This window comes from Podospora pseudopauciseta (genome assembly GCF_035222475.1).
Source record: "Podospora pseudopauciseta strain CBS 411.78 chromosome 5 map unlocalized CBS411.78m_5, whole genome shotgun sequence".
In the NCBI taxonomy this organism is placed as follows: domain Eukaryota; kingdom Fungi; phylum Ascomycota; class Sordariomycetes; order Sordariales; family Podosporaceae; genus Podospora; species Podospora pseudopauciseta.
In genome coordinates this window covers 534,814-544,054 of record NW_026946665.1, presented here as the reverse complement: position 1 = coordinate 544,054, position 9,241 = coordinate 534,814, and the positions used below count along the sequence as shown (strand labels likewise).

General features: G+C 51.9%; 4 protein-coding genes and 1 non-coding gene across 5 annotated transcripts; all 5 read right to left on the bottom strand.

The window, feature by feature from the left end:
- Positions 1-40: 40 nt before the first annotated feature.
- Positions 41-1,360, bottom strand: QC763_507741 (uncharacterized protein; the record flags this gene model as incomplete). The annotated part of the gene is given in 4 exon segments (XM_062913360.1): positions 41-315; positions 332-502; positions 611-1,324; positions 1,348-1,360. Coding segments are annotated over 4 exon segments (1,173 nt in total), but the record flags the coding sequence as incomplete, so codon positions are not given.
- A 595-nt stretch (positions 1,361-1,955) lies between these two features.
- On the bottom strand, positions 1,956-3,708 carry QC763_507730 (uncharacterized protein; the record flags this gene model as incomplete). Its single annotated transcript, XM_062913359.1, has 4 exons — positions 1,956-2,675; positions 2,734-2,797; positions 2,856-3,035; positions 3,089-3,708. The coding sequence occupies 4 exons, from the start codon at positions 3,706-3,708 to the stop codon at positions 1,992-1,994; spliced, it is 1,548 nt and encodes a 515-aa protein (XP_062764763.1). The 3' UTR covers positions 1,956-1,991.
- Positions 3,709-4,324: 616 nt separating this feature from the next.
- On the bottom strand, positions 4,325-4,412 carry QC763_0074460. The gene has a single exon. It is a non-coding gene; the product is annotated as a tRNA-Lys (tRNA).
- A 121-nt stretch (positions 4,413-4,533) lies between these two features.
- On the bottom strand, positions 4,534-6,142 carry QC763_507720 (uncharacterized protein; the record flags this gene model as incomplete). The annotated part of the gene is made up of 5 exons (XM_062913358.1): positions 5,858-6,142; positions 5,467-5,795; positions 5,006-5,409; positions 4,864-4,957; positions 4,534-4,808 (listed from the first exon to the last, which is right to left on the bottom strand). Exons 1-5 carry the CDS (start codon positions 6,019-6,021, stop codon positions 4,534-4,536), a joined length of 1,266 nt encoding a protein of 421 aa, XP_062764762.1. The 5' UTR covers positions 6,022-6,142.
- A 347-nt stretch (positions 6,143-6,489) lies between these two features.
- Positions 6,490-8,056, bottom strand: QC763_0074440 (uncharacterized protein; the record flags this gene model as incomplete). The annotated part of the gene is made up of 3 exons (XM_062906027.1): positions 6,490-6,856; positions 6,919-7,702; positions 7,759-8,056. 3 exons carry the CDS (start codon positions 8,054-8,056, stop codon positions 6,490-6,492), a joined length of 1,449 nt encoding a protein of 482 aa, XP_062764761.1.
- Positions 8,057-9,241: the final 1,185 nt, after the last annotated feature.

The following is a 9,241-nucleotide window of genomic DNA, read 5'->3' as shown; positions in this document are numbered from 1 at the left end:
GAGGAATTGAGTTCACCTCGTAGGTCCCGACGACTTCACCTCACCTTTGGAGAAACAGAAGCTGGAATTTGACGTAGTGCATTGTCTTTGGAACCAGGAATGGGTTCCACGTACTCTTCCTCAACGAGTAATAGGCGTTGCGAAGACTCTGGAACGGTTCCCCGCCACATTCAGTGTTAGTGACCTCTACGCTGGCCAGCCTGCGGTGACGGACTCCACCAAGACTACCCGTGTTGACACATAGCAGGAGAAACCGCTTTAGTTCCAGTTGGTATGAGCGGGGGCAGAACGCTGTTAACTTCTTCGTCCGACGAACTTGTGTGGGGTGAACGCGGTCCCGAATTTGTGGAGTCAGCTTGTGGCAGCTCTGTGTTGGTCGAGGCCTGGCTACTGCTGGATGCTGACGCGCCACCCTGTTCGATTGGTCTCCTGCTGGTAACGGTATGGGCATTTGGGCCGGCAGCCTGGGCCGCAAAATCTATGGCGGCTTGGGACTGTGACACTGGCACGTGAATATGTAGGCGGTGACCGCACCTCTGGTAGATTTTCATGTTAAGAAGATGTCACCAATATGTCACAGAAGATATGCCTTGTAAGGGGATAGGCTTACACATGTCCATGAGACCTGGGCAATGGCTCGCTGATGGCTCATTTTGAAGCCTATCAGAGATCATATTTCGATGATGCTGCCACAAGGTTCGTGTTGTCTGGAAAGCCTGTACTGTAGGCACGGATATCTGCTGATACCCATGCGGATCTATAAGTTTCGAAGAAGGACGAGCCCTTAGCTCGTCGAGCTTGATCGCGCGTGCTTGAGGAACGCTAGTAGAATATGACTTGGATTCACTCCACTGTTGTTTGCTGGGGTCATTTGCCACGTGGAGTACTTTAGAAGTAATGTCGTTTCTCGTCTCGATTTGAGAAGGCTGTGGCACTGCCGCCCTATATTTGGCCGGAGCTTGTCCGGAAAAGCTCTTTTCGGAGAATACTGAGGGTTCAATGGTGGATGAGGTGCTGCCCTCAGGGCCTGTCTCGGATTGGGGTCGTTCATTGGTACTCAATTGAGAGTCCTTGAGTCTGGCGGGGGGTATGCCACTCTTCGCGTTCGTTTCTGGTTCAGGGGCAGAAGAAGAGCCGTAAAGAGGCTCTTGCATCTCCCGGGGGCGCGACAGATTGCCTGACGATGACCGGTAACCGCCGCCGCCATCTCTTGTCTTGATTGTACTCACCGTGTACGTGCAATATGCGCGTTGCAAGTGACCGCAGCTTAGGCAGTACGTGTCCAAGGTATAATTGAGGGAGCCTATGTTTGCAAAACCAAAGGCTGATCACAAGGTACATAGGTACCTGCCTGGCAGTTATGTCGTATGCAAGCCACCCGAGCTTCCTCAAGATAGGCTTGCGTAAGGTAAGCGGTCTATCGGTTCGTCAGAAACTTTTTGGAATCTCTTACAAGCTCAGGGCATTAAGGCAATGTAGATAGTTTCGCCATCAATACAGGTTAAGTGAAGAAGTATGTAGGTATTATGCTATTGACGACTTATACTTAGGTATCGCTTGATGTGCCCGGCTCTTCTGCGTTTTGGAAACTTACGCCAGTTTAACTTAGGAACAGGTCTGTTTGCTTGCTGCCCAGACTGATTTGATAGGGGTGAGCGCGGCGCTTGCAGTATGTGGCTGGGGCGAAGATGACTGGCTCCAGGGAGGTGCCGAACTGAGCCTGGCTCCTCTCGTGCTCATCAGCCACCATGGCAATGCATCCACCAGCTACTCTAGATATTTTTTTTTTTTTTTGGAATGTTCAATCTGCAGCCACATCAGATGTATGTCGAATATTGGTAGGAGGATCTGACCACCTACCAATGCGTCTAATGTAGAGGTTTATATTCCACAACTTAATAATACCGATCGTCGGTCGATGTGATCCTATCCTAGATACTGAAGCTACATTAAATTTCCGTCTGTAGCTATTACTGTTTATCCGACTCCTATTACTCTGGCCTTGCTTCAACACCTTTCACCCAAAAGTCACCAACAGTGACCGAACTATAAACCCCCAATTTCCAAGGATCTCTCGGGTTGCCAACCTGAAAGTCAAAGTTCCTCAAAACCTCCACAAAGACCTTGTTCAGCTGAACCCAAGCAAGCATCCGCCCCGGGCATTGCCATCTACCATGACCAAAGATGACTTCGATGTGTCGGACCATCAAGCTGCGGTGTTCCGGTCCTCGGGTGTTCTCAATCAACCACCTCTCTGGCCGGAAAACGTCGACGTCATCCCCAAACACCTTTTTGCTTCGTTGAATGGCGAGGTTGTTAGGGAAGATGTCTGTTCCACCAGGGACGTGTATGCCACAAATCATGTCTCCCTCCGCGGGTACTCTCTTGGGGAAGCCGAAAGCAGAGATGGGCATCATGCGGAGGCCCTCGTGAATAACAGCTTGCATGTACGGTAGTTTGAGAGCCTGTTGGTTTGTGATGGGTTCTGAGATGGCTCTGGTCTTGATGGCGGTTGTGATCTCGTCTTTGAGCTTGGAATAGACGAGTGGAGAGGTGATGAGATAGAGGAAGATGGTTCGCATGGGCACGGCAACGGTGTCGGCCCCTGCTATCACGCCGAGGATGACATCAAGCTCGCATTCGCGTGAGGTAAGCCCTTGAGAGATCCAGTCGGCCTGTCATCATTTTGTCAACCTGCGCTCTTAACCGGTTACTGAAGGGACTTTGACGTACCAACATATCGCCCTTCTTGGATTCGGGATCCCTAAAACGCTTTGAGACCTCTTCTCTCACCAGGCTTTGTTGTTCAGTATCTGGGTCTTCTTTTTCTTCATCTTTATTCTGGACAGACTTACGAAATGAACTTGCCCAAACCATGATCATCCGTCACCTTCGGCCCAGCCTTGCGAATGAACCACCAGCTGCTCGTAAGCCACCTAAGACTCCCCCAACTTCCAACAGTATGGATGTAAGGCGTAGAATAATCCGACATTTCGAAGAACTTGTGAATATCACTATCCGTCTGAAGGTCTCCCCTGAACCATGTCTGTTAGCTTCCATCATCAACACTTTCCAAAACGAAACTTACCATGCCTCACCCATCAAAGCCTCCACCATAACATCCGCACTAAAATATCTCATCACATTCGTCCAGTTAATCTCCCTCCCCTGCTTGACATACTTCTCCCTCAACAACCTCACCAACTCCACCAAATGCTTATCCACAACCTTATCCATCCACCCCTTATCCTGCCCCTTCCCCCTCCCTTCATACCCCTTAATCAGTTTTGCCTTCCGCACATCATGCTCCGCAGTATCCATCAACGAAACAACCGAGTCCCCCCCATCAACATCAAACCGGATAGTAGTATACCAATCGCTCTTCACATAGGGTGACCGCACCCCGTTGATGCGGACAACCTCGTCAAAGTCGCCGACGAGAAGATCGTTCGGGCCAATGCGACAGACAGGGCCGTACTTGTAGGTAAGTTCCTGGAGAGTGCTGAGCATCTTTCCTCGGGCGACACTGCCCACGAACCAGACGTAGGTGAAGTGCGCCAAGAACGGGCCGTTGATGTGTCGGAGTTTGAGATAGGATCGGACATTGGAGATGAGGAGGTAGAGGGCAAAAGGAACCGAGAGGAGGAGGTAAGGGTGGACATCCCAGGCGGCTTGGAGATGCGGGACTGTGGTTGAGAGAAGCGTCATCGTGGGGGAGGAGCGGACTGGCTTCAGTGCCACCGAGACTTCAAAGAGCAACCAAGCTGTTGTTGTGTGGAAAGAACCAGACTGGGGAGAGCGGGCTTCATCAGATTTTAAAGGCCCCGAGACCCCTCGTCTCACACATGATGCCCAAATATGTCCCTGTCACAGCCTTGGTGCGGGGCAGAGCTGGACAAACAGGTGCTGGGCATGCAGGCATTCTGTGGGCGAATTCTCCGAACCCTGTCTGTTGATAATTGCCTATCCATATCGGCTGTGACATCTGTACAATCGGCTAGGTTGCATGCGACACGATTGAGTCTATTGCGAAGGACCGTATTAAACTGGCCTATCAGTGAGCTACCTGATTTCTTGGCAATAGGATAACGTGATGATAGGTCCAACCGTGGATAGGCGGCTTGCAGCGTCTTCGATAGATGCATGCAGATTTATGTGTCTTGGACTGCAGGAGGGGTTGCGGGTCCATGTTGAGTGTGTTCATAGGGCTGAGCAGTCAGCAAATGAAACAGTTGCGATTGTCATCACGAGAACACTTGAATCAACGGAAGTCAAAAAGATTGTTGAAAACAAATGGAAAAAGTATCGTCGAAGACGGGAATTGAGCCCGACGTGGGGGTCGAACCCACAACCTTGAGATTACCGGAGTACTCCATAAGAGTCTCACGCTCTACCGATTGAGCTAGCCGGGCAGGCTAGTATTTGATATACATAAGGGCCGGAAGTAGCACCTACATAGCAGTAGTAAAACAAAAACGACCTCTGATTATGTTATATATTTGCCAACAACCTCCCTTCAACACCTCGAGCGGCTCAAAAAGCCATCTTTAGTTTCAACGGAGGGAGAGGCGGGACCTGTCGAATGGGTGCCATCTCCCACCCCCAAGCCATCGGTGTCCTGTTCTGAAAGACACCCTCAAAAGCTTCCCGAGCACCTCGGATCGCCTCGAAGCCCTTTGTAAGGACATCTTGCTGAAAGTCTTGCAGAGTCGACTTGAGGGATGCCTCATCTGAGGTGTCAATTGTTCCCAGAACCTTGCTGAGTTGTACTGCGTCGCGTATCGCTACGACGGCGCCCTCTCCGCGCGCTAGACAAGTTGACATCAGCATCTTGGACTTGTCCTTTCCCCAGAGAGAACCCACCGGGTGTCATAGGATGAGCTGCATCCCCTATCAGTACAACCCTCGATGTTCTGAGGTCTTCTGCGCCCTGCACAGCAGAATACCACATGGACCACTGCTTCACGTTAGCATGCGCTCTCGTCAGGAAAATGGAACTACCCACAGAAGAACTCTTCAGCCCTTCCACAGTTGTCTTTTCGACAACAACCCTAAACTCCTCCCTCATCTCCTTTATCTTTTCCTTTGCCATCGCCAGCTTCTCCTCATCGGTCATTGTCTTCGTCCAATGCTTCTCATCGGCTACATCCTTGTCAAACCGACTCAAAATCCAGTAATACTCCGCCTTCATCCCCTCCACATCCCCCTCTTCATCATCCTTGACATTTACCAGCTTATTCAACCCAACAAACAACCCCCACTCCTTCCCAACAGAAACATAAGCCGAGTGCCCATTCCTCAACTGTCGCTTCACTTCCTCCCCCTCAAGCACCACATCCCCAGCCACCACCGCAGCGGGAAATTGTTGTAGCTGGATACAATCGAGACCTTTAGGGATGCACTTCCTCACTATTGACGTCAGCACCATCCCAGTCACTCAGAAAAGCCCAACCAAAAAAGACATACCACCACTAAAAATCCCATCGCACCCCACCACCAACCCCCCCCTTACCACCTCCTCACTCTCAAACCTCACAACCACCCCCTCCCCCTCCTCCCACACTCCCACCGCCTTCCTCCCCCACCTAATCTCCAGATGCCTCCCCAACATCTCCCTCAGCTTCGCCCGACTAACCCTTACACACGGCGTCTCCTCCCCATCCTGAACCCTAAACGCAATCCCATTCGGCAGGTAGGTCATCAGCTGAGAAGGGAGATCAAGCGGGAGCAAGTGACACGTCGACCACACTGAAGGGAGATCGTCAGGTAGATACTTGACAAAGAGGTTTTCTGGACTGGATCACACACACTCCTCCATTAGTGAAAGGGTCATGGTAATAGGGGAAGAGGTAAGTACTCATGCAAACCAAGACAATACCCCCCCTTCCTCACCGCAGGACCCTCATCCCGCTCAAAGATCTCAAACGAAATCCCCTGTTTCCGTAGACACTGCGCCAGCACCAGCCCGCTGATCCCAGCGCCGATGATGATGACGTGGAGTTTTGGTCGTGAAGAGGTCATGTCGCGGTAAGGGTTGGGGAAAACTAAGGGGACATATCAGCAGTATGAGTGACAGCAGGTTTAAATAGATCAGACAGTTGCACAAATGTCAGCATCATTGCCCGCCTGCCTGTGGATCTTCGACAGCGGGGTAAATAGAGTGTCATCATGTTTCAAGTCCGGTTCGGCGTCCCGGTTGGTCTGGCCGGCGAACGGCATGCAGATATCGGAAGTAAAATATGCGCTGTGTAACAGAGCGATAATTGCCGTTATTGGCGGCTTCGGAATCACCGGCTGGCCCGATTTGTGAAAATGCCAAGGTAGCAAGAGTAATCGGGTGCATAAAGAGAAGTACGAGTCGTGTGGTAAATCAAGCGGTGCCGTAGCACGATGGTATCATTAACTAAAACCAAATTCAAAAAACACAACCCCACTCATTACTCCAACGCTTCGTCTGACATCTCGTAACACATACGATCAACCGGTATTCTACACGCGGTCGTTATGATCGGCGACGATAACACCCTCCTCTTCCGAAACAACACCATCGTCCTCGATCTTGGCGAGCTTCTGGATGATGGGAGCAGCGAACAAATCACCGCTGACGTTGATGGCGGTTCTGAAGCGGTCAATGAACCAATCGATGGCGACAACGACGGCGTACATGCCAGTAATCTCGACGTTGACGCTGGTGGCAATCATGACGGTAAGGACAAGAGAGGAGCTGGGGATAGGCGTGGTTCCGATCGAAGCAAGAGTCGAGAGCAGGACAATGATGACATAATCGGCGCCGCTAAGCTGGTGGTCTTGAGTGGCGGCAAGGAAGACGACGACAGCGGGGAAGTAAATGGCAGTACTGGTGACACAAGTTAGTAAAGTTTGCGATCAAGAGATCATTGGAGATTTGGCCACACGTACCCATCCATGTTGATCAAGCAGCCCAGAGGCAACGTGAACTTGGCAAGACTGTCGGGAATACCGTTGCGCTTCGCGCACCTCATGGTCACAGGGAGTGTCGCAGCGCTGGAAGCGGTGCCCCAGGCAGTAATCCAGGCGGGCGACTGTCTCATCCAGTATGCATAGGGGTTGCGGCGGAGGACCAAGAAAAAGATGATGGGCAAGACGATGAACAAGTGGATGAACATGCCGACCAGCGAAGAGCCGATCAGGACACCCAAGTTCTGGGCGATGCTGGCGATGTCGAGCCTGAAGAGGTTGGGCAAGATGAGGAAGAAGACACCGATGGGCGCAACCTTGATCAGCCAGGCGATGATAATTGTAATGATCTCCTCAATCTCCTTGACGACCTTGAGGATTGGCGAGTTTGGCTTGAGGAGATATCCAACGATGACGGAGGTGATGAGGATGGCCAGGAGACCATCGTTGGCCAGCGAACTGAAGATATTCTGAGGAATGAAGGACTCAAACATCTGCTTCACAACATCGTGAATCTTGGTGGCACTTCTCTCCTCGATCATCTTCTTGTCGTCCTCGTCGGTGACCTCGCGATCTTCTTCTCTCATGACTTGCATAAGACGAATCCAACCGACGGCCACGGCAATGGTCGAGTGTAGAATGGCAAGCAGGGTGGTAAGCACGTAGTATCCAACCGCCCATTTCGCAACCACAGCACCGCCGCCGGTAGACATTTCTCTCAGCTTTTGAACGGCGAGGATCATGGCACAGATAATCAATGGGAGTACTAGACACGCAGCATTAGCACGTGTCAAACAAACCATGCAATGGAGTTGTTCTTACCGACAGCCCTAAGAGCGCGCAACCAGAGTGTACCTGGGATACCAATGATGACGGTTGCCGCCTGGGGAATGTTCTTGCTGCCAACGGTGGTAGTAACAGCCAGGCCGATGATAATGGCCAAGATGGCCGCTACCACAATTTGCAGCGCATGTCCAGGCTCTTTGATGCCATGCCACCACTTGCGGTTGGGGTCTCTTTCTATCATCTGGGCCTCATTCTGACTTGGGTTGGAAGAAGCGTGCTGGATGCCTTCATCCGAGATATGCTTGGAGGTCTCGTGCTCCTGCTTCTCCGACATGGCTGCTAATGTAGTCTGGAGTCGTCTTCGCAGAGGAGGGGTTGCTGGTGGGAGAGGGGGGGCGGAGGTTGTGCTGGATTAGTGACAGAACTTCGACGCGTAAAAACAAAAGATCCCAAGGTTCTGGTTCGGGGGTTGCAAGCAGGATATGTACTCAGAGGTCGCCCCACCTCTTGATATGGTGTACCGTGGTTGGGTTAACCACCACCACCGGTCGTTGGGGTGCAGTTGGTGGCTCTCATCGGTGCCACTCTACACTAGGGAGTATACTGTGTATGAGAGCAGCCCAGAACGTCAGCAATCATGGGCCTTGCTTTTGGAAGGTGCGATAGTAGCCGTGTCCAGGCCCGCATCTGCCAAGGGATTGCGACGTTTAACAGGCATTGGGTTTGCGCCGGGGGTCAACGGGAAAGGAAGGTGATGGACGGGCAGAACAGCGTTTGACCAAGATAAGATGTTCGTTTCTCGTCTTGGCTTATGGGTAAAACGGCATGCCAATTATTGATCCCTGTCAGTTCGGATCCATTTTAACGTGCCCGCCCACTGAGATGCCGTGTTGAGGCGGCGCCGAGCCCGCCGAGACGCGCCGAGACTTGCTAGCGGCCTATTACCGGACGAGGCCGTCCTCTCGGCGGTGGGGCACGCCACCGACATGCTGACGACCTTGCATCCATGTTGGCTCGCGGGGTACTCTCAAAGGAGGAGGAAGGCGAGCGTGATGAACCAGGCTGTCGGTGAGCAGAAGGGCAGATATCGTCAGTTGAGCATGCCATGACTGCCAAGTGGACGGAGAACCATCTCTTTCGAGCATGTCCAGCGAAGCCCAGCGGTGCCGAGAATCGTACTAGAGACCGGTCTCTATGTGTCTATTAGTAGTTTTGTTACTCGTCTGGGTGGGTTATTCCTGATGGCTTTCAGTCGTGTTGATAGAGTTTGCGCTGTGACTGTCGGGCGCACGTTTTGCCGTGGCTATGACCAGGGCTATGAACGGTGGATTAATGGGTTGGCGGGTGCTGGACTCTCCACCATGTAGCAATTTTGTTTCAAGCAAGCTTCCCATAGCGAGCTGTTGATATCTGTCTGCAGGGAACGAGGGAACGGGGAAATGGCCGGCTGTGATGTCGTGTGGTTTTTCGGGAAAATGTATGTAGCCAAGGGTTCAGGAATCTCCACATTGAGCTGTCG